Raw genomic sequence first — 24,791 nt, forward strand, 5'->3', positions numbered from 1 at the left:
TTGGAAGCCAGCACTTGAAGAAACACCCAAGACCTGAAGTAGTCACGACTCAGTGGGGAGCACTCAGATCTTCAATTCAAAGTGAACCAATGTCCACATACAGAGATGGGAAGCACTTTTTTGAGGAAGAGGTGTTAAAGCAAGATCTAAACCCTTTCCTTGCTTCTACTGAATTTTCCTTGAGGACAGAGATGTTAAGCCTGGTACCTCTACCCACATCAGCCAGAGAAGTAATTTTATCTTTTCCAAAAATGTCCTTTACAGTTTTATTGAATAAATAACTAAAGCAATTGTTATACTGTTCTTGCACTGTAAGGACTGAGCTGCCTTTCATTTGAGAGAAAGTTCCTATGATCTCTACAGATAGCCTACAAAGTGCTGTAGAATACCTGGACATGAAGAAGCTTTATAAATATAGCATTTTTTGTTTATGCCACTGCCTGGTGTTTTTCACTTAGTTTACTTAAAAGCAATTTCTCACCTGTTCCAAAATCCAGCATTATTTTCATAATTCTGAGGCACGATGTTGGACAGATAAAATGTTTCAGCCATAGCTCTCTGCACAGAGAAAGAAAATAATTAAACATTTACAAGCTGAAAACACATTTTAGAAGTTTTCAGATCAGAATCCATTTCTAGTTTAGTCTTCACATGATCAACATAAAAGTTCACATAAAATCTAAGTCAGAACATCTCAAAAAAATATTTTGGATTATGAGGTGCATAACTGAGGCTACAAACCTTGCAAAATGTATCTACTTTTTGGGGCTTTGGGGGCGGGGGTTGACAGAAATACAGCACAAGAATGTCCAATTCTAGAGGCATAGGAATCACTATGTCACCCAGTGTCAGTTTCGTAACGTCTTTGGAAGTGACTAGCTACTCTTTTTTTTGAATGAGAAGGATGCTTTCACCCATGCTTGTCATTTATTTGACTGCCTAATGGGTAACTTTTTCTTTCCCTTACAAGTAAAAGTTTTATTAAAAATATTCATCATTATTTTATAAATTCATAACATGCAGGTGATGAAATTATTTACGAGACCGTAATGGCCAAACATGTACATATCTGCCTAATTTTATCTTTCAAAAGTGTTATAAACCTCTCTGAACAGAAGCCCACATGTCTCCAGATACAAAGGATGTGGCACTGAAAAACAACGCCCGTGCAGGCAAATAAAGAAAAAAATTTCCAAGATCTTAACCCAGAATCTTCACAGGTCCTGTACTTGTCAGTGTTTTTTACATAGTACTTTGTCAAATTGAAGGGGCTGACAGAACTCCTTAGGATAATGAGCAAATACTACCCACACTAATTACAACTGTGAAATAAAAATTTTATAATCCTTTATTTGAAAGATTGTATCATCTCACTGCATTTCAAGCCAGGTACAGGATCTCTGCACAGGTAGCTCACCAGCAAAATCTCCCCAAAGACCACAAATAAATAACCACAAAGGCATTTCCAGTAGAAGTAAAACAACTGGTTCTTTCATCCACCACATGCCACTGTGCTGTCACTCTACCCCACCGCATACTGTTCTGTCTGGTAGAAATACAAATTCAAACTGCTTTTTAATTGACAAATTGCTGCATTAGGCACATTTCACAAGAGGATCCAATAAATCCAAGGCTGCTTTGTTAGTCCGCCAAGGCATTAGAGCATGCTTTTCTTACAGCTCAAATAAATGGCAGGTGAAGACATTTTATAGACTGAAAGAACTATGGCAAAAGGTGGTTCTAATTTACCTCATACACACTGCCAGAAAGGAAAAAGCCTTTTAAATCATCCAGGCAATCCCCTTGCCGATACAGAACAGTACTTAACAGCTTCTTTGCTCTGCCCAATCTAGCCTTAAACATCTCAGCACCTGTTGGCCAGAATGAAGTCACCGTACCCTGTCTCCCTTGAACTGAGCTTTGGAAGACAATTGAGGTTAGTCTGATGAAGGTTATCATCTTCATTTTACAGGTAGACAATGTGACATACAAGAGGTTGAGAAGACTTGCTTAACACTACGCTGTTCAAGATATACTCACATCTTCTCTGCCAAACAAGCTAATCAAGGTGTAATTTAATGAAGTATGTCACCAGAGCATGCACCCGATTTAGACGCCTGAAGCAGACTGTGAGAGCATCTACAGTGCTCAGTCAGGAACACACCTTGTAACTCCAAGTCCAGATCTGTGCATCAATAATGAGATCATGTTCCATCTCAAAACAAACTGTAAAAGGAACACTGCACATTACTTTAAAGGGTCTTTTGACCCTTTCTGACTGAAAAACACAAATTAAAAAGAAAAAATAAAATCCTACTGTTGAAAATTTGTTATCTCCCGCTGGTGCCATGTGTCCTCGTGACCATCCGCTCCCAAGGTAATCTTCATTGACAGCACTAAACATTAGAGGGATGTTAGGATCTGGTCTGAATTTACAGTGCCTTCGGTCCGCACTGCCTGAGGAATAACACACCAAACTGTTAGGTTATCATTAAACCATCATAAAAACAAGACAAAAAACTGGTTCTGTCCCATCTTGCCAAGTGACCCAAGCTTAAGGATTCCACACATTCATCTAAATTGGGTATTTGTCTTCTCAACCATAAAAAAGAATAACTCTGCTTAAATACCTGTGCTTCAGTTCTCAATCTGTCCCTACTATACACTAGAAATTCTAACATGCTTTTATAGAGAAAAAGCAAAATACTTTGGCCTTTATCATAAATGCAGGCACATTAAAGGCAAGATTGCTAAAGATATAAACCAGTATATATTCACTCTTTAGGACAATTAAGATACACAGATCTTCACTACAACCATTTCTTCTTTTTCCAAGCCTAGCCTGAAGTAGGATGGGTATATCTTTATAAAATTAGACTTTGTAAAATAATAAGACTTTCTCTTGAATGGGTTAAGTAATTTGTTCTTCATGAACACAGAAATAAACATAGAGCTTTCCTGTTCCTTTCCAAGATTCCCCTTCTGCCTGTCCAGACATTTGGGAAATGTCCACGAAAATGACTAGGCCTAAAGTATTCTGGTAGACAACAACATTTTGCGGGGAGGGTTGGGAGGGGAGCTAACTTAACTGTTGCAGAGTTGGCAGCCCATTCTAAGTTGCTGTCTTCACTGGGGAGTCTGTGCCTTCTTCCCAGGTTTACTGGTCATACACCTACATTTGTGTCCTTCCACTGCGTGAAGTCCCAGTCAACTCCTTGGAAAAGAAATTACGCTGAGTAGGCTGCAACTTTGAGACTACTTCATCCCAAACACTGACTGCCTCCTTGGAAGTGATGGTCAGAAGAGCCCTACATGAATTATTCTGGCACTGACAACCTCCGGTAACACACCATCTTTCTTAGGAAACAGCTTGGGACCTAAGAACTTCCATAGTTAAGGAAGCTGCTCTAGAGAAGCAGCAGACGTACGTGCAAGGGCTAACTCAGCTGTGCCTGTGCAAGGGCTCCACACAGGGAGTGGCACAGCATGCAGCTGGAAAATAACTGGCTTAGAGCACCATCACTGTGTCCACATTTTTTTCTCCAAAATGACAATATAATTCAAAGTATCTACAGCATACTGATTTCTTTCTTTATAAAATTCAGGGTGTCATCTTAGGCATAATTTCATAGATGCAATATACAGGACTGTTTTACAGTCTCTTTTCATTTAAGCATGAATCCGGGCCTGTACACACCAGAGAATTTTCCTCAAACTCAGCAGTTTATAGAGCACCTCCTATTGCTATACAACGCGAATGGCAATTTTCAATAGTCATCACTGCTAGCTGTTAAAACTATTCTTTCTTCTATAGCCGACTGTGCATGCACAGGCAAACTGCAGCACTCTGGCTTTTTTGTCATGTCAATACTATCACTGAGCACATTTGCACCCTACGCTTCCTTGTGCTCCATACTGAGAAAAAAAGTGTGGTACATGTCTCCATTTGGCAGCTCTTTGAAGAACACAAGGATATGCAAAGACCACAAGGAAGAAGGGAAGAGGCGGACAATGAGCATGCATATGGATAATGCATTTCTTGGAAAACAGTGCCTGTAAGCAATTTCCTCTTTGCATAAGTCCATGGAGGTGATGTCAAAACATAGAGGTGGTCAGAGCACCTTTATGCACTGCAGGTAGAAGGAAGGAGCTTCACCTCTCTTTTATTTTGGTAAAGCATGTGACATGACACTTCAACACAGGAGTGATGCTTAGGAAGCCACATGGACAAGTTTATCAGTGTGCAAAACAACAGAATTCTTATTTTTAAAAAATCCTATTTAATCTCAGTATTTACGACAAAGTGTAATCTATCAATTAAACCTGAAAAACAGAAAAATGTATCCTTATTTATTCTGTGTTCACTGCTTTGACGAAAACAGCTAATTTCTTCTGTAATCAATTTTGTACATCTCATATACATGTAAAGATAATTTCTTTCCACTATGTTTTTTAAACATTTAAGTTCTTACTTATCAATAAAGTACATTTTTTTACATCACAGCCTTTTAAAACTCCAGAACACCAAAGGTTTTCGTGACCTTCCCCGAACAACACAGTTCTACCTCAAATCTCAATTGGAGTAGCTATCAGACATAAATCAAGAGTTGAATGCCTCAAGATGCTTGATCTCAGCTTACAGGTTACTTGTATCTGATCATTTGGAAAACATTTTAGCAATTCGGCTATTAAGGCCCACTTGAAAGTAAGCCTGGCATTACTGCTTTCTTCTCAGAAACAAGTGGAATCAATGATGCTACTTAGGGGTTGGTTATAAATATTTTCAGGATCACGCTTTTAATTTTGAAAGGTAATTTGAAGACAGTGATTAAGATATATTTAGAGGGCTACTGCATTCATAAAACATTTTACAATTATACAGTTACCTCCATTACTAATAATTTGCCTTATAAAAACTGAACTAATGCTATAAACTTAATTTACAATGACTGTATACTTCTCATATTTCATTCACTACTGACAGCAAAAAAAATCACTGAGCCTCTGTCTTGCATAAAGAACAGGAGAGAGAGTATTAGATAATGCACATCAGAAAATACAACAGAACTGCATCAGCGTAAATAATGGCTGCAGTAAGTAGGTAATGCCCTATCCATCTTTGAACAATTACAGCAGTTGAAGTCCTTTGCTCCATTTTTATCTCACAAATGGACATTCCTCTTTTCTTCCCATTCTGAGCAAATCTCTAAGATCTGCACATGAACAAGTCTGGTCACTAAAGGCGCTGACTCCACAAGCATTCACACATATGGGGCAGTACCTAAACTGGCATAAACTGGACCACAGAACTAACTACACTAGCTAAGGAAGCAAAAGCAATTTTCATGTGCTTCAGCAGTAACACTGATCTTTGCAGGTCTGAATCCAGTAAGGAAAGTTTAATTTTCAGCGTTTCATCTTTCCTCCATTCATGTTTAAAAGAGATAAGTTAAGCTTCACTCCTGCAACATGACTTAACTGACACAGCTATATTAATCTGGTGCTTACAGACTGTTTCATAGCAGAAATTTCCCACAGAAGGTAGCTCTAGTTCTCCTTCATTCCTCCCTTTCATAGCCCTTGGGCCAAGTGTATCTTGCAGGCTTCAGGACATTGTACATCCAATACCAGACTAGTCCCAACAAGTGAAAGAACACTGAAGAGGCCTGCCAACCTGCAATGACAGATCACTTAAATCACTAGCAACATTAGACATATACTCTCATGAATGAAACTGACATCCACCCAGAGGCACGCTGCCTCCAGTGGGATTGTGAATGGGTGGAAAAATCCATACCTAGAAATCACTATAGTATTTTTCTCCCTGCTTGCTCCTGGGTCCACCTTTCTGTGAACAGCAAAGCCCATTCTGGGCATCATAAACGTAAGCAAATAAATACCTACATACCCAGCGTCTTCTGTTTTGAAATATGTTCTATCACCCATCTAGGCACTCGTTTTGCCTGGTCATAAGACAATGCATGATTTGTATAATATCTGGTCTCTGTTCCAGCTTCAGGGAATCCATATTTTTCCAGCAGAGACTCTTCTACTGGTTCTAAGAAGAAAAATAAACAGAAAGCCATCCAAAGATGAAATGGGATCAGAAACAAGACAGTAAGAAAAGTATGTCAGTGGATGTAAATATACTGTATAGGAACTACTGAGGTTACTGCCACAATTAAGACCTAAAAAAAATACGGAGAGCTATCCAGTGAAACTCCCTTCTACAAAAAAAAAAGTTGTGCTTTTCAGTGTGTCCTCACATGAGATCTCAGCTCTAGGATAACTCATCCACTCTACTAGCCTCTCAATATCTACCTAGCAATTGCCTTGGGCTGGCCTTCAGAAGAAAAGCTAACAGATACTTAGGAACAAATCAGTCAAAAAAAGAAGTTACGGACACAGGAAATCAAAACACACCCATTTCACCCTTCAGAGTTGGAAATTACACTCCTCCTCACAAACTGAGATGTAGGAGTTGAGCAAAAGCACGAGTCCTGCAGTCACCAGGAGTGTGTGCTCACACGCTTCTGAATGAACGAAAGCTTCACGTTGAGGATTTGTTGGGGGTTTTTTTGTTGTTTATTTTTTTTTTTTTTGGCAAGTGACATTTTTGTCTCATGGAGGAATATTTACAGCATCTTACTGACTTCCTTGTCCTCCAGCCATGTGTTCGACAGCCACTCGTGTTTTTAGAGCCGTTCTTCCTGTGCTTTCCAACAGTCCGGTGCTTTTAAAGCCTTCAGGTTTCCCCCGGGCCCGGTGCCCCCCGCAGCCCCCTCCCCACGCCGCAGCCCCCTAGGCAGGTGGGCCGGGGCCTTCCCAAGGGGACAGCCACCACCCGTGCTGGCCGCAGCTCCCCGGGGCAGCCCAGGGCACGCAACAGCTTAAACGTAGCTATAGCCTGACCTGAACTGCATGTTTAAAATAAATATATATCTGTGTGTGGTGACATTATGGGGCCGTTACCAGATCACACCAGGGCTGCTGCTCTCCGCTCCCCACTGCCACACGGGACGCTTGCTGCCACGGTGGCACGAAACCCCCTCCCTGGCAGCCACCAGCGCCTCGGCGGGAGCAGGGTGCGGCGAGGAGACTGCGTTTTTTCCAGCGCAAGTTTACAGCCCAGCATCCCAAAGTAAGCCCCCACGCCCCCCAACCCGGCGCAGGGTACCAGGGAACCGCCCGCCCCTCCCGCCCCCCCCGGGCGCCCCAGGCTGGAAAAGGCTCCCCTGAGGGGAGGGCGCCGGTTCGGGGCCGCACGGCCTGGTGGGGAGCGGGGCCGCCGCGCCCGGCCTCTCCCCTCTGGCCCGCGGCTCTTACCCTCCGGCAGGGCTCGCCCGGGGACCGGCTCCAGCTGGCTCTGGCTGCGGAGAAGCCGCCACGCAACCCAGCACGACACGGCGGCGCCCGCCGCGGCCCCGCAGAAGAAGCCGCCCAGAAAGCGGCGGTGCCGGGGCAAGGCCGCCATGGCGGCGGGCGGGGGTGTGCAGCCGCGGCGCCGCGCTACCCCGCCGCGCCCCCTGCCGGCTCGGCTGCGGCACTGCGGGCGTCTGGGCGCCATGGTGGCGGCATCGCCTCAGCGGCGCCGCGCGGGAAACCACCGGCAGGGAGGGGCGGCGCGGGGTTTGCCCGAGAGCGGTGGGGGAGGGAGGGCGAAGGCGCGGGGCTCGCCCTCACGGGGGCCGCAGGGACCGCCCGCCGAGGGGCGGCCTACCGAACCGCCAGCCGGCGAGCACCGCAGCGTGCAGCGTGATTGGCTTTAATCACCTTCTGGTGATGTGGCATCAGGCTTTCTGTCAGGACCACCACCAGCCCGATTACTGCTGGGGGTTTTTCCCTCACAGGTGCCCGGTAGTGTTTATATGGGCCTCATGTGGGCCCACTGCAAGCATTTCCAAGCCAGCACCAAGCGTGAGGCGTTTTTGCTGAAAAAAAGGACCAGTTTAGCCATGGAAAACACCAAAACATGAGGGCTGCGTCGCCACGCTGTCAGCTCACTGAAGGCAGCTTGCCCAGTGGTCTGGCCACACTTCGGTTTGTGGCTGAGGGCTTCTTCTTGTCTCATGTGGGGACTAGGACATGTGGGGACTAGGAGTGCAGGGGACTCAGGCTTCTTTTTTTTTTTTTTTTTTTTTTTTACCTTTTGTAATCTTCTTCCAGCTCCCGTCCCCCTGCCTCACAGAATCTTTTTCGGTGCCCTGCTGAAGTGGGGAAAAACCCCACCAAGCCCACGGTGTATGGAAGCTGCACCTCGGTCCCCGGTCTCAGCTCCCCCTGGCAGCAGATAGCTCACGCTGAAGCCATTTCCCTGACTGCAGTTTCCCCGCCTGGGAACCTTGCAGCACTCGTGCATGCTGCGTGGTTGCTAACAGCCTCCCTCGGAGGAGGAAAATCTCCAGCCATCTTCATCAAGGACCTGGTTGTGCGGTTGCTGTGGGCACACTGTGAACAGGGGTGTGCTGGTTCATAGCAGCTGTACGTTCAGTGTTGTAACTTTCAACTTCCAGCAGCTGTTAGGGAATTAGCGGACAAATTTTTGTAAATCAGGTTAGAACCATTTAGGCGACTGCTGTCCCTTGCTCTCTGCTCTGCTCTTCTGCTAGAGCTGGTGGAAGGGAAGGGCAGGCACTTCACTGCATGGTCCTGAGATTTACCTTAAACCCCCCCCCCCCCCCCCCCCGATCACTGGCAGCTGCAGCTACCTTGCTGGACTTTATTGGTAGAGCTTAGCATGCATGTAATTCCCTGTGTAAACAGGTTTTTGCTGGGAATGATAAGCAGTGCTACCATAGCGCTAGAAGAGGCAACACACTTAAAAGCGTACAGCAATTCAAGCTAATTCCCTCTTCCCTCTGGAGGAGTTACAAATGATGGGCAGCAGAGGCCTCAGCTATGCCTCTGCAGGGATTTTGTTAGGGATTTTGGATAGCTGAGAAGCTATTAAAACACCAAAACACTCTTCTATAAAAAAGGAAATACTCCAGCTAGATGCTAAAGACAACAAAGTAACAATGATTTTTCACATTGCACCAACAAAAGAAGCAATTATTTGTAATTTACTGTTTATTTTCATATACAAAAAGATAAACTTGAAATAGGTTCTTTCTAGTTTTTTTCCTCCTATCTGTTGGGGTGTAGCTGCTTCACACAGGGCAAATACTACATTCATACTGATTTATTCAGACACCCAGTGCAAAGCTGAAGCAGCAAAACTCCAACTTGGCAGATCTAATTTCAAACTTGAGACTCATTTCTAAAATACCACAGTAAAAAGGAACAAAGATCCACTGCAAATTCATGAACTATGATACAATGTTCTTTCCAAAATGTCTTCATTTCATAACTGCAATACAATGGATGTCTGCATTAGGCCATTTTATATATACATTTTATATATATATACTTTTGCAGAATACATATATAAAATATACATATATAAAAAATCAGCACACTTCAATCCAAAAGGGGTTACAGCAACGAGCTTAACTCTGTATACTTTTTTCTTTAACAGGATACTTTAGTATAACTTTTGTTAACTCAGTAGTACAAGCTATCTCTGTTCTACATTTTTATAGCTACAAGAGTGAAATATAACCTACAACATTTACATTTCACATATCTTGGTATACAAACAGTACTTATTGAATTTGAGCCAAGGACCAAAAGACTCTTTAAAAATTATTTCACCATCTGATAGAGCTTCCTGTAATTTACACTCAGTTTATTCTGCAATCTTCTAAATCATTTACTTAATCTCATAGTTTGAGTTTAAATCCATTCAAACTGGAAATCCTGGAGAAACAGGTTACTGCAAACTCTTATGTATACTCTATATATACAAGTTAAGTAACACAGCGTAATAAGACTTAGCTATTTATCCTAAAACTGATATACACATATTTCACTACGCTAGACAAGTCTTAGGATTTTTATTTTATTTCTTTAAATAAAGCACAAATTTAGAAGTAGCTGGTAAAACTTACAATAAGATGGTTTAAAATGACAAATGGTTAGGGTGAAATTTCTTTCTGCTGGTGCCAAAACTTTTTCTTGTGAGTTTTGTACTATGCTGTGTTGTTTAACTGTATGCATCTAATGTTACATGCAGAAAGCTCTTTCCACAAGAATTGACATCAAACTGTACTTAAGTCAACTTTACAGTATAAAATTTGTCAAACTTAAGGACGAATGTGAAAATATTAACAGGTGAAAGATCAGGCTTTCAACTCTATCATGAGGATCATGCAGAATTCATAAGTAGATAGTTTGAGCAGATTGACAATGGCATTGTGCGGACTTATGGCATAGAATTGAGGTCAAGAATGTTACTTAGTTTGCAGTAACCACCTCCTTCAATTCTCATCCACCAACAGATCAACTTTTGCATCATAGTTATTCCATTGGAAGGCCAGCAGCATTGCAAAATGCCTCCTCCTGGGAGATTTTAGTATTTTTTGTAAATGATTTACCAAAGATAATCACAAACCATCGATAGCCATAGAAACATTAGACAGTCAAGGAAAAAACAGGGAAAGGGAAGCATCTCCTTTTCTTCCTGTAGTAATAGTAAGTTAATTACTAATATTTAATTAATTAAATGAATTACTAGTAATAGTAAATTCATTACTATTTGGATTGGAAAGCTATTATTTTGTCCAAGTAAAATACAGACTGTAATGTTGCATCAGCTACATGGACACAATTTTAAAAAAACAGACATTTGGGAGGGGAACACATACGTAAGGTGTAGATTAAAAGAACGGTGTAACTTTTTTATTTTTTCCCCAGAAAATATATCCAGAACAGAATTCTCTTCAGCAAAGTACCATTAAGAAGTCATTACGGTTGAAGGTCTGCTTTTATGAGAAGGTTCTTGGGAGAAGGTGGTTGGAAAAAGGAAAGGGCCAGACGGGTTCTAGGTCTTGCCAACACGTTTTTTGCTATTGACAAAGTTGTTCTGGTTCCAAATCCACCTTCAGGAGCTATGAAATGCTCCAAACTCCTCCTCCTCCTCTCTCATGGCTGGAATTTTGGTTTGGATTGGTTTTTTTGGGGGGTTGGGTGGTGGGGGTCCTAGTGTTTTAACAGGGGTGGCAACACAAAGATGCCAGTGACCACTAAATTAGGATTTTAATTGACTAGGATGGTTACTGGTTAAACTTCAGCTCCTCAAAACAGTGGAAAATTTGAATTAAGTATGGCCAATGCCTGCCTTTTCACAAAATCAGAACCTATGAAGTCTTCCCAGAACATGTTTTAGTTTTGCAATACTAACCTTACTGGAATGTTATATACTGAGGTTTGTTTTGGTTTTTTTTAACAACTGGAAAGATTAAGAGGCCTCTGCTTAAAAATGGGCCAAAAAATGCAGAAATAGTATTTTAATCACATCATCTGCCCCATTAAAATACTGAAATAAAAGGCTAACAAAGGAAGCACTTTTCAGAAAACACTTTCTTGATATATATCCAGCACAATGCCATTATAGAGCTTCAGAGAAGCCCTTTTGGTTTCAATGTTGGAAAACAAAAAAGTTTTGCTTTTTTCCTTCAGTCCTTGGGGATCACTTTCCATTTACATATATATATCATATATATACCTGTATATATGTATATGATACATATATATAAACACCCATATATAGCAAGGTTCCTGTTTGTGTATGTTACAATATTGTAGTATCAAGGAGAATCCAGATAGCAACACTGTTGTTTAACATGAGGTTTGAGGTAATTGGTTCTTGAAATACCTGGATCACAGACTGCATCCAGAAATAACAGCTGGGCAATGAAAAGTGTTTTTTCAGACAGAAAAAACTAGTAAAAAAAAAAAGCTTACAGCAGTTGCTTTTACATGGAGAAACAAAGGCACAACAGAATCGCATTACATTTCAGAACAGCTTGATGGACATAACACAAGTATGATCTCTTTCTGTGGAAGTGTCCTGACAAAAAGGATTACTGCTTACTCGATAGGTTACTACTTCAGTCAGGCAACCGAGCGTCACCCCAGAAGTAGAGTTTTAAGAAAGAAGTCCCATGTAAGTAAGGGACCAGGTGTACTTCGAAAGTGCTCCAGGAACAACACGCACATTCACGGTCCCACAGAACGGGATGGCACCTCTCCCGCTGGCTTCCACAGGGCCAGGACTTCACTAACACCACAGATGTAGGACTCCGCAATTGCAGGAGCCTGCTCAAAGTCGTTTAAGCACTGGTTTCAAAAGGCACACTGTCAAGCCAGCTTCAAGGTAGTGCAATGTACCGTTTGGTTTAAAGCTTTTCTCAGTAGCTCTTACCCCACTGACACTGTGCTGTCGAGGCTAAGGGAACCAAAAAGACCAGAGTGAATTTAACGTCCAATGGGAGAAGTTAGCTGAAGTAAAAAGAAAACATTTTAAGGTGGTTTTTTTTTCTTTAATACTTCGAGAATACCTTGGATTGGCTACACAAATTTGGAATGCTCTTTTTCAAAGTAGGACTTTGGACATGACAGTGCTCCTTTTCTCTAGTGCCTCCAGCCCAGCGTAAAATCTGATGCTGGGAACAGAGAGCACATATCTGCGTGTCTGGTGAAGCCCGATTAGTTGTGTCATTTCAGAGAGCAGGAACTTCTAGGAATTGGTTTTATCAGGACTCTACTGGCAACAGCTCCTTACAGATCATATTGTCAATGCAGCAGACACAGCTGCTATAAACGGATACGGCAGTGAGCGAGATCAGCCCGGCTATTTGGTCTTGGTAAATTCTTAACACCCTGACTTCACAACTCACTGCAGCACCATGGCATATGCCAAACGACACACTTCTCACACATGGATACTTGCATGAATACGTGAAAAAAAACTCTTCCTGGTTAAACTGAAGATGGTCATAGAAAAGCAATTAAGCTTATTTAGCAGAAGGGATGTGACATGCAAGATAACCTAAACATATACTCAGTGCCGTCCTCAAAGCATGTCCAAGTACATCCAAACTTGCTCCTCTAACTGGTTTCAGGCTAAATGTGTTCTATCCTCTAGACTTTGATGTAGTGCACACAATTTAGACATCATATATATATTTATTTATTTGCTGTGCATACACAGACCTTTCTCCCCTTTCCCTGCAGAAACATATTAGACATTACAAAAATAATTTGTGGTATAAAAGAATTCTCACACAATGTAGAATTTTTGTTTGTATATGTAACTAAAATATATATATATATTTCCAAAAGTAAAAAAGTCAAAATGTCCTTATGTTCCTCTATTATATAGTCTATTTTATTTACAATGTTACCAAACAATATTCTGTATGTAAAAGTGATAATAGTGTACGGGACACTTCCTGCTTAGCAACTTCTCAAGCAGAGTGTGGCTTGAAGAGGACTGCAACAACAGCACTGTCACAACGTTATCAACCAGCACCTTCACCTGCAGTACGAGTTTCTTCCATACTAAGTGAAATCAAATCTTCCCCCTATAAACAGGGCAAGTTCTGACAGTCTGCCCAGAAAGCAGCCCAAGAGGAATGAAACCTGTGTTCTCCGCTTTCTGCTGTGATACTAAGGGGGATTGGGATTCCTAACAGCGAGGCCTGATCCAGCCAACCTGGAAATGGCCCCCAGCAACGCTGCACTGCGTGGACCCACAAGGCTTCTGCTGCAACCAACAACTTCACGTGGGAAAAGCAGGGAGTCAGACACCCAAGTAAAATGCAGTGGAGTTACCAGGGGACACTCACGGACCTTCTCTTTGGAACAAACACACACAAAGATCTTGGCATTTCCATAGGTGTCACTTTACCTAGCATAGCGTATTCTGTAAGAGAATTTCAGCTGAAGAACAAGGCAGAAGAGAAAATGGCTTTATCTTAAACAGAGAAAACTTTATGATCAGGACTAGCTAACACCCTTAATCATAATAAGCCTGGTACTACTTAACTGATGGTTAGACTGGTTTCTAGCCATCTCTTAGAACATGCACATGTATTTTCCCATGAGCCACGTACAATTTCCAACTTTGCCCTGCTAATGCAATTTCATTAGAAAGTCACAGCTCTATCATCTCAAAAAAAGTGGTGTTAGCTCCTGTGGTACCTCCACTTCCAAACTGTGAACTCAAACTTTCTCCACCTAGGAAACCAGCCCAGCTAGTGCAATAAATTCATAAAGGGAGTTACTCCAGAGAGATGGGGAATCCTGGCTCCTAAAGTCAAGGAGAATTTTTACCCAGGATAGTTAAGGTTAATATTCACCTAAGAAATGCCACACAAGAGAGGAAGGTCAACAATAAAATTCTGCAGCAAAGTTTTTGAAGAGCTACTTCCTCTAAGTCTGAATGGGAAGTGAAATTTGGTGCTTGGAAAGTACCGTAAGAGGTGTTGTACCCATCATATTCAAGGGAGTGTTAAGAGGAAAAGAGCCGCAATTGCTTATTACAGCTAAATGTATGGAGGTGCCCGATGGCTGGCTGGCTTGGAAAAAGCCTCTGCAGTACTGAACAGAACAAAAATCATGTTGTCAATGAGAGTTCAAATGCTAGAGTAGCGCTGAGGAAACCACTTGCTTGACAGCTCAAGCGTTGAAAGACCACTAAGTTAATCAGAGCTTGCCTTCATTAATAAAATAAATAAATACCAGTTTCAAAGAACAGCTTTAGCTAAACTGGTACAAATTTGTAAATAAGCAAAAGTTCAGCATTTCTTTCTCTGCTGCAACAGCAAGACACACATACCTACAAACATTTACAATTTGTAACTGAGCACACACGCAATTTGGAAATTCTTTTAAAAATCATTTTCTGAATCCTGTTGACAAGATGATCTATAAGGAACCATTACACCAGGGAAGATGTAATACTTTACAATCAACATTTGGTCAAAGTTTGTATGGTCGTGCAGTTCCCTGCAGTAAGATAAGCTACACGTGAGAAATTTTTATGCTTTCTCAAAAGAGAAGATTTCGGAGACTGTCTAATAGGCTATTAAAATCATATGGCACTTTCAATAAATACTTTAAAGCTTCTTAAAGAAATCAGGATAAAAAAGCAACTGCTGTAATAAGCCTGTTTTAGCCATAATACATAATGCTGAAGGAAAAAATCCAGAACAGCAAACAAACAGGTATTAACAGTTAAAAGACAGTACAGCTTTTTTCTTTCTGCAGCAATATGAACCAGCTCCCATGCCTGGGGAAATGGAAGCAAGCCCACCTCAAAACAAGTATTCACTCAATCTTAACCGCTCTACGCTCCACCCCAACCCTTACATCACTTCACTACTAAAACATAGTCACATTTTTATATAAATCTCAGTGCAGAAATGTATTAAACATGAAAAATACTGATCCTGCGAACTTTTATGACCATGCCTGACATTAAGTGAGCGCCTAATGTCATGACGCCAGAAGAGCTACCTACACACTTAATGCCAAGCATAGGTATGTTGCAGCATCAGACCCAAAGATGCCAACCACGACCAGGGACATTGGCTGGGACAAAATGGTATGGTTCCGTCTGGTTTTGTCAAGGTGTTCTCAACAGAAGCACATCAACAATAGAAACTTTCAAACCTACACACAGAAATACAGTTACATGTGTGTACATACTAATATGCAATATACATTCAGTAACTTGAAAGAATAGGTTAAGACTTTATTCAGATAGACAAATTAAGGCAATTATCTTAATGTCTCTTCAAGATAAAGGACCATGTCCTCATTTGTGATCTCTAGGTTTTAAAGCTATATTTTTCAAGAAATGTGTTTCAATTTTCTTTGTATTTTCTCCAATTAGTGATTTTTGCTTGCTTAATAAATTATAACTGTGCAAGGGTGCACGCTGACAATTTGGCAGTGGCAAGTCCAATTAGTTTATATAATACAGACTTTTTACATTTTCATAAGAGGGTGATCAGTTTAGAACTGCATTTTGGTTTAACAAACTGAAAAATTTAGGAGTTCTGGCCATTCCATGGATATAACTTTGTCAGTCTAGCAAGACACAGAATTCATGTTATATTCAAAGTCAAAAAAATAAAAATAATTAAAAAAAAAAAAAAAAAAAAGATGTACTGTCCTTTCACTAAAACAGACCAAAAGAAAAAATAACACAGAATGGAAACAGCCTTCACAAATAAGAGTGAATAATGCCCAGGTACCTTATATAGGCAGTTATTCTACAACTGTATACAGTTATTTACAATGGTGCTTTATAAAACAAACAGAAAAAAAAAATGGTAGCACTTCCTAAAAGATTTTGGAACTTTTTTTCATTTTTTTCTTTTTTTAAAACTCCCTTGTCATAAAAGCCAACTTACATTAAAATATACTTACTACAAGACAACACAACTAACAAAATATATAATAAAACTCATACAAGTAGAAAATTCTGAGGTATTTCTGGTTTGAGGTGGTCTGTGGTCATGAAGTTTTTAATTTTTTTTCAGTTTAAACCTCGGAAGCCACGTAACGTGTGTGTGTGTGTGTTTTGTGGTTTTGTTTTTTTTTTTTAAGTTTTTTTTTTTAAACATTGCATGTTTTGCAAATTAAAAAAATATTTCAATGTTGAATCAGCAGCATTAGGAACATTCACTGACTAGAGCGAGTTTATGGCATAATAAGAGTAACGGTATTTTAGAATATGCACCACTTTAAGACAAAAGAGTTTCATCACAGAGTGAGGAGAAAGCAGCGTCAAAGAAACCAGTCGGAGAGATGCTGCGATAATCACTGCTGCTGCTCAGCTGCCTGGGCATCCTGCAGCTGGGCAGGTCATAGGTTTCTCGGATGCTACAGGAGCCATCTGCCACCAGTTCAGGTATTTCCACCCCCGCCCCCAACCCCAAATTAATAAGAGAAAAAAAAAAAATATATAGAGCCAGTTTTCACACTTTTCCTCTCTCCACCATCTGCACTGGTAGCTTGGGCTGACAGATAATCAACCCTAAGGCCGAATTCCCTGAACTGACTCACACTTCAAGTGAGATGCAAAAATTTTCCCATCTTCCAGTATTTTACCAAAGTGCTCCTGAAAACACACTTTCCCACCTCTTCTGATTACATTGCTTGAAAGCATCCTTCCCATTACTATCTGGAGTCAAAAAATAAAATGTAATTATAGTTCTGCGCTGTTCTTTTACCACCCAAGCCTGAGATACTGGAGGAAGAACTAGCGCCTTGCTTACAACCACTGGCTCTTTAACTCAGCTTTCTCCATACGCTGCAGCTGTTAATACTCTGCCCAGAAATGTCCTTCCCCTCCTCTAATGGTTACCTGAGAAGTAGCTCCATAGCAAACGATGTTTCCCCAAATGCTGCCAAATCCAACGTCACTCTCCCCACCCCTATTCTATGCTCCCCCCTTCAATTCTACCATCAAGAATTAACATTCTCCGCCCAGTTACTTTTTTTCCATGTTACAATGACACCCGTTAGATCCGTAAAAGACACATCTGCTGTTTTTTTTTGAAGCTCACTTCCAACAAAAAAAAAAAAAAAAAAAAAAAGGAACTGAACCCAAAACCTAAACAAAATGGGGAAAAAAAATCCTTTTGAGGAAGGTGTATTCTTTATATAACAGTCTTTAAGTTTCCTCCACAGTTTGCAGCATTGCGTTTTCAAAGATGGTAGGTGGTTTTCCTTTATGTCACAGATGCTCCGCTCAGAAGACAGACCGATAAAGAGAAACCCAGAAAACTGAATAAAATGAAAACAACTGAAGTGAGTTTGTTGAGGTTCTGAGGTACCTGCACCTTTTCTGCATTCATTAGTCGGCACCTGAATGCTTGCTGAAATGTCCATTTTCTTAATACAGTAGAGCAATGTGCTGGTAAAATTGATCCAATCCAAAAAAATAATAATAATAATAATAACAATAATAATAAAAAGTCAAGATAAAATAGCAGCTGCATTCATGTGTTTGTTGGATTTTTGTGTTTTTGTTTTTTTGTTTTTTTAAATCCACTGAGTCTGGAAAGACAAAAGTGAACCAGGACTTAGATACTAGACTCTTTGGGTGGTAAGTCCACGTTGGTGACGGATGTCACGATGGAGACGAGGCAGTCCGAGGTAGTGCCGTTTACGGATTTGCGGATCTGCGCAATGCGCTCCTCGACACAGCCCGCTGAGAGCCGAGCCTCCGCATCGTGGTCCCAGCACTCTTCGATGGTCACACAGAGCTGCGCCAAGCCCTGCAGACAACAAGGGGGAGAAAGCACCTTCAGCAACGAAACCTGCTCCAGGGACCACCTTTGCAGCGAACGGGGAAGTCCACTTCACACAGCCTAATGCTGTAAAGAAAAACTAAGAATATTTCCTCCATGGTATGCCAATTACCCTAAAATTAGCTTTAAGAATTGCTTTCAATATGTGGTTTGGGGATTTTTAAGATTCTGCTTTCTAAGGCTGTAGAGCTTGGTCACATCCAGCTTTTTTTCATAGCCCCTAAAGTATTTTTTTTAATATCAAAATACACCCCAAGATTCAGTAGTTAAAGCTTTAAAAGACATTAAGTATTACGAACCCCATGATAAAACCATGAGAGCTGGCAGCACCATATCAGTTACCACGAAACCATTGCTTTGTGGGCAATCGCTGCTGAGGATATACCCAAAATAACCAAATTCAACTCTGCTAGAAGAGCACAGCTCTTATTTGAACCCTCATTTGAACTGGAATACTCATCTTTACAACCCACAGCTCTCCTTGACTTCTAGCCTATGAGTTAGTACACATGACTGTAGCCAAAACCGTGGCCGTTTGGTCAGAACAGGGGCATTTTTCCTGAAGCCCTGTGAGATTTCATCATCTGCTCAGCTTCCCAGTCTTAAAAAAAATCACCTCTTTTATTAAAAATGCAAGCCTGAAACAATCTACCTCTGGGAAACCCACGCTGCGTTTTGCTTCATTGTCTGCTTGGCTTCACATTTAATTAGTTTTTCCTCAAAAAATTGTTAAATCTTGTATGTTATCTAGCTAGTGAGGAACACGCCTCCAATGGTATGGATCGTTTTCTTTTTCTTAATGGAAGGGACTTTATTTTCCATCCTTTAGACCCACTAAACCACCACAAGCTCCGTGTTCAGCACTGGCTGACTTCAGACAGCTGATTTACCCTCTAAATACAAGGGACAAATGGGAAGTAGAGCATGAAGGTGTCGAGCAACCCCTCGTGCCCTGGCACTGACACTCTAGCACCAGGGAGCTGGTCTGTGCACCAGGGTGGGCTGGTTAGCTTCCCTCCAAAGCTAACGAGCGATGCATAACCACATCCCTTGTTCCCATCACACAGGAAAATATTTTCCACCGTTAACCAGGAGCAACGTACAGGGTGTTTCAGCCAGTGATCCTTGAACACAGGGCGCATCTTTTTGTGAACCACCACTTCTTGCAGGTCCTCAAGGGATGGGTGCTGACCTATTTCTTCTTCGAAAGGCAGCATGTATTCATCCACTGGACCTGAGGCGCACACAGAGAACTGAGTTAGTACAGAAACGTCCTCCGCAGAGCTACCTCCTCCCCATGCATGAGTGAGCTGCGACTCCAGAGCAACCTCAACCCGCTGCAGCAAAGCCTGAAGTTCACATGTCATTGCAGACAAATGCGATTTACATTCCTCCTGCACAATGGACTTTGCTGTCCCCACTGTTTGTCTGGCCACGCATTTTCCACCTCACTGAGTTACGAATCCAAACCCTCAGCCAGGCCTCCCGATCCCACTGCTCTCCTGGAGGAGACTCGCCGGGTAGTCTGGCTTAGTTTAATAGAAAGAGCAAATCAGCCCATCCTCCTCACATTTTAGCACAAATAGCACAGCAATTTGACAGACAACAACCTAGAGAAAGGTTTCAGCGTAAACATCATTTCATTTTAGGCACTGACTAGCAAGGTCAAGCACATACACCACTTGTGATCCGGCTTGTTCATAGGTTTGATTCAGCCCTGACACGCTGGAGCCAGATGCACTTGTCCCAAGTACCAGGTTTAAGTGCAAAATGATTTCTGAACACTTTAGTTATACCAGTTATAGCTGTGAACTGCCCGGGGCCACAGGAATGAGACAACTGTTTCGAGTATCAGTGCAGGTGCTGGACGGTAGCAATAATTTCTGCTTATTGAAACATCATTTGGCTTTTGGCGATGCATAGATGCTGTCTCACAAATGGCAGCCCCGCTTAACTGACAGGCTTTTTCAGGGTGCTCTGCAGCATCACTTATGGTTTCTCCGTAGCAAAGAGTGACCTCTTTCAAGAGTGGAGATATTTCAAGAGGGCCTTTCCAGACTAAAATAAAAGAGCTGACCACTTCAGCTGGTCATGAACTGTGACACCAACAACCTGACATTTAGGTAATCCAGAAACACCCATTCCAACGTATGACACAGTAACTCTCACAACGTCCCCTTCCTCTTCCTCCAAGAGGAATCAAGGCTACAGAGAGCTGCACTGGTGACCTCCAAGCCAAATCCGCTGTTTACACATCACTTCTGAGCTAGAAGTGCAGATGAGGTTCAGCTCCCAGTTATCCCAAAGGAAGCCTCCTCTCTGATTTAACAGTGCTGCGTATGGCACCTGGAGTAGCTTGGCCAGCTGTTGCCTGAGAAGCGTTGGAAGGGTATCACAAACATGACAGGCAAAAATCCAAGTGGATATTTGGGGGGCCTCAACAGAGAAGGGTTATTCTTTATATGAGTGGATCTGGGTACCGCTGTTTCACCCCACTGTGCTCCTACGTCCCTGCTCCTCTGGCATTTTTTCTAGTTAGTGGATTTTTGAAAAAAAGCCCTCCTCTTACCACACACCTATGCAGCCATCCTAATTATAATCAAGCTCCTTGGTCCTACTGTAATACTAACAAAAACATTTGAAGTCCAGGTGACGTACTGTTAATTTATGAACTTGATATTCAGTCCAGAGTACCTATAACTATACAGAAAGAAAGAAGTTGGAGCAAGCAGACTTGGGGCTACTACAATGAAATGATTGGTTCCCTGGCCGGGGCAAGGTCCTGCAAGTGGCCAGGGTGTCACCAAAGGGCAGCTCTGCTATTTGGATAGAAAAGATGCCCCATTTTGCAGCATCGTTTTAGGATGAAAAACCTGAGAAAGGAGACACCATTAAAGTTCATTCTTCTGGATTACTGAGAAGAAAGGGACGTCCTCTGAAGTTGTTCCATCTACAACAAACTCAGCCCACTGCTGAGAGAAGGCTTGATCAGCGAAAGTCAAAGTTTAATACCAAGCAACTTATGATAGCAGGGAAATGGGCATCCTGATCCAAGAAGATTTTTCCAGCCCTGTGGTCCTGCTATTTCACCGAGGTGTTTCACTTCTGGGCTTTCCATTCAGGCTACCACACTGCCCTGTAGAAGCGAGGTGTGACAGCCAAGCTGGAGCTGAGGGCAGCTCTTCTGTGGAGCTCAGAGCCTGCCCTGGTCACAGGCAGGAAAGCAGAGTGCCACAGAGAGCAGCACAGAGCAGGCTCAGGACTAAAGGACACCCGGCCACCGACAGAAGATTCATGTACTCCTTCTCACTCTGAGTTCTCAGCCAATATGCAATGCAACCGCAATTAAAGGCACTTTGAGACTTGAACACTACAAGGGTTGTTATCTACAGAAAATGACAGCTTATGTCAAAAAACAAGCAAGTGAAAAACAAGTTAGCTGCTTAATAAAAATATGCCATTGATTTTTTTTTTAAATATTTTTTTTTTTAAACAAAGCCAGGCCCATGCTCTGGATCACTAAATCATGCTGAAACAGAACCCTCCCCAGGGAAGAGACAATCTTTATTCTTACCATCAACTGCTCTGCATCTGGAGACTAGCTCCCACAACACCAGTCCCATTGCATACATGTCTATTCTCAGGAAGGCGTCTCGTTGGAAGTTGATTGCTCCTTCTAACACTTCGGGAGCCATATACCTCCTTGTTCCCACCTACAGAGAAAAAAAACCCCACAACTCAAGTTACATTCCAGTTGGGCCCATCAGCTTCTGCTGGCTGGAGACAAGTGACAGGTGGTTTCATTAGCCTTACGGCTACTTCTGCTAAAGTTGCACCTCACTCGAAAAACAAGCAAAAGGGAGCTGTTTTTTCTGACACCGAATTCTCATTAAGATCGCCTGAGTCTAGATAAACTACCTGAAGAAAAAAAGCAAAGTGCATGGCTACATGTGTGATATATCATTCAGCGTATGCTACAGGTCTAAATTAAATGCAGTGCGGCACGGTGGGTACAGATGAAATCCTGCCTGCTTTGCATCCCACCACATCTCGCTCCAGCAGCACACACTGCATGAGAAAATGCAGTCTCTGGAGACACACAAAACCCCCTGAGGGCAAGTCAGACTTGGTTATTTTAACTGTTGAAAGTTCAATCCCCTTTTACTAAAAAAAAAAATAAATCTATATCAATATATATATATATTAAAAAAAAAAAAAAAGAGGAGAAAAAAAAGAGGAGAGTAAAATTGACATATCCTGAAATGATAGGAAAAGGTGTTGGTTTGACAGCCCCTGAATAAAACAAGTCTCCTGCATCCACAGGAGTAGTAAAGCATGAACCCTGCAAAGTCTACCCTGCCCTGGCTTGCCATGATGTGGTTCAGAAAAGATCCCCTCTCACTTTGAGGGGATTCAGTCCTCATTATACTGCCTGTTTTGTTGTGATTAGCCCAGGTAGAGCCATACTGAGCTCCTCATATAGTTGTGGTTACATATGCAGCAGAATTACAGCCCATAATGTAGGGCAGCAGAAAGGAGAGCAAGGGGAAAAGCACCTTTATAACATGGGAACTGAAATGCTTTTAGTATTTTCCTTTAGGAAATTTTCATCTCTTCTTGCTGTTACCTGAGGCAGTCAGGACAGGGGGAAGCCAGGATATGAAAACATGTGCAAAATATTGGAAAAGTTCAAAAAACAGGTGGAAAAATGAGGAAACCTGTGGGGAGGAGCTAACCCAGAAGTGTTCACTCTTCCCGAGATAAAGGTAAAAAGGTAGCCTGCACTGGAGATGGGCATTTGGAAAACCCTGGAGGCACAAGGAGGGGATGCTGGCCTTGCTGTGCCCTGGTACAAGAGCAGAACGAGGAGCTTTGCTCTCTGCAGGGCAAAGGCAGAAAATTAAGAATCCATAAAAATGTAGTAGATTGTTTATGCGGCACACAGCCAGCTCACAAGATCTGCCATTGCTAAACGTCACCCAAGCAGTCAGCTTGGCCGAACTCTTAAAACTAAATTAATTACTTTTAGGAGTATTACTATTTGTATTGTAGTACTAGCATTAATATTCAGGAGTATTAATATTTACATTACAGTCTAGACAAGTGGTCCGTGTGGTGGATGGGGAACTGGCTGACAGGCCGCACCCAGAGGGGGTTAGAAAATTGCTCCTTTTATAAAACCGGCAACCTGTTGCGAGTGGGGTCCCCCAGGGATCGATATTGGGCCCAACGCTGTTTAATACCTTTGTAAGTGATCTGCATGATGGGATCAAGTGTACCCTGACGAAGTCTGCTGATGATACCAAACTGCGTGGGGAAGGGGACACTTCGTAAGGGAGGGCCATACTGCAGGAAGACCTGGATGGCTGGAAGAGTGGGGTAACGAGAACCTGAAGAAGTTCAACAAGGACAAGTGCACCTGGGAAAACATAATCCAGGAGTGCAGCACAGGCTGGGACCTACCCAGCTGGGGAGCAGCTCTGTGGAAAGGGACCTGGGGGTCCTGATGGACAAGCTCAATATGAGTGAATGGTGTGCTGCTGTGGCAAAGAAAGCCGATGGGATGCTAGGCTGCATCACCAGTAGAGATAAAGAAGTCATCATCCCATCCCACTCAGCGCTTGTCAGGCCACAACTGGAATATTGTGTTCAGTTTTGGTCCCCGCTATGCAAAAAAAGACGTGGACAGGTTGGAGATGTCCAGAGAAGGGCCACAAAGATCACCAAAGGGCTGGGAAGCCTGCCATGTGAGGAAAGGCTGAGACAATAGGGTTTGTTCAGCCTTGAGAAAAGAAGGCTTAGGGAAGACTTTATCACTGTGTTCCAGTATTTAAAGGGTGGCTACAAAGACGACTGAGACTCCCTTTTTGCAAGGCATTACATGGAAAAGACAAGGATTAATGGATACATCCTGGGGAGATGCCGATTGGACACAAAAGGAAATTTTTTCACAATGAGAACAATCAGCCATTGCAATAATCTCCCCAGGGAAGTGGTGGATTCCCCAACACTGGACACTTTTAAGATTCAGCTGGACTGTGCTTTTGCCAAGGTTGGGCCAGATGATCCTTGTGGTTCCCTCCAACCTGGTATTCTATGATTCTACGAATATTTAATACCGAAGCAATAAAGAGCCAACAAGTCCTGTGTTTGAAGGACGAAGCTGCCTGCCCCTGGGATTGGGGGAACCTCACCTGCACAGTGGTCAGGGGGGGTCTGAGCACTCTCCCAGATCAAAGCAGCTCCTGGAATTTATGTCTGAGCACAAGCTTTTATGGAAAATACATATCTCAAAGAGAATTAAATGCATCTATACAAACTACCTCCCACTTCCAAGGAGCTATGGTAAGCCCAAGTTTTTAAAATGTTATTGTTGACGATAATGATTACCTGTCCATGAGTGTCCCCTGGAGGCTTTCCAGGTTCAAACCGTACAGCTAGTCCAAAATCGGCTAGCACTGCTGTCAAGTCGTTCTTCAGCAAGACATTTTTACTCTTGAAGTCCCTATGGACAAGCCAAGAAGCAAGTTTGGGAAGGGTTTATTACAGCACACGTCCAAATCACATTGCAACAGACCACGC

General features: G+C 42.3%; 2 protein-coding genes across 5 annotated transcripts in view; both read right to left on the reverse strand.

Moving 5' to 3' along the window:
* Nucleotides 1-7,570, reverse strand: part of EXOG (exo/endonuclease G) — a 48,127-nt gene extending 40,557 nt beyond the window's left edge. For all 4 annotated transcript variants that reach the window (XR_005103727.1, XM_037383981.1, XM_037383982.1 and 1 more), the window contains exons 1-4: nucleotides 7,327-7,570; nucleotides 5,909-6,058; nucleotides 2,318-2,457; nucleotides 482-558 (exon numbers count right to left, since the gene is read on the reverse strand). Coding sequence is in view for 3 of the 4 variants with exons in the window: in XM_037383981.1 (XP_037239878.1) it covers nucleotides 482-558; nucleotides 2,318-2,457; nucleotides 5,909-6,058; nucleotides 7,327-7,567 (608 nt within the window). In the remaining variant the exon portion in view is untranslated. The remainder of the gene's footprint in view (nucleotides 1-481; nucleotides 559-2,317; nucleotides 2,458-5,908; nucleotides 6,059-7,326) is intronic.
* A 1,481-nt stretch (nucleotides 7,571-9,051) lies between these two features.
* Nucleotides 9,052-24,791, reverse strand: part of ACVR2B (activin A receptor type 2B) — a 108,252-nt gene continuing 92,512 nt past the window's right edge. Inside the window, exons 8-11 of the mRNA XM_037385180.1 lie at nucleotides 24,600-24,714; nucleotides 21,784-21,922; nucleotides 19,313-19,443; nucleotides 9,052-18,176 (exon numbers count right to left, since the gene is read on the reverse strand). Coding sequence (XP_037241077.1) covers nucleotides 17,982-18,176; nucleotides 19,313-19,443; nucleotides 21,784-21,922; nucleotides 24,600-24,714 — 580 coding nt within the window. The 3' untranslated portion in view covers nucleotides 9,052-17,981. The remainder of the gene's footprint in view (nucleotides 18,177-19,312; nucleotides 19,444-21,783; nucleotides 21,923-24,599; nucleotides 24,715-24,791) is intronic.

Source organism: Falco rusticolus, chromosome 4, assembly GCF_015220075.1.
Source record: "Falco rusticolus isolate bFalRus1 chromosome 4, bFalRus1.pri, whole genome shotgun sequence".
Taxonomy (NCBI): Eukaryota; Metazoa; Chordata; class Aves; order Falconiformes; family Falconidae; genus Falco; species Falco rusticolus.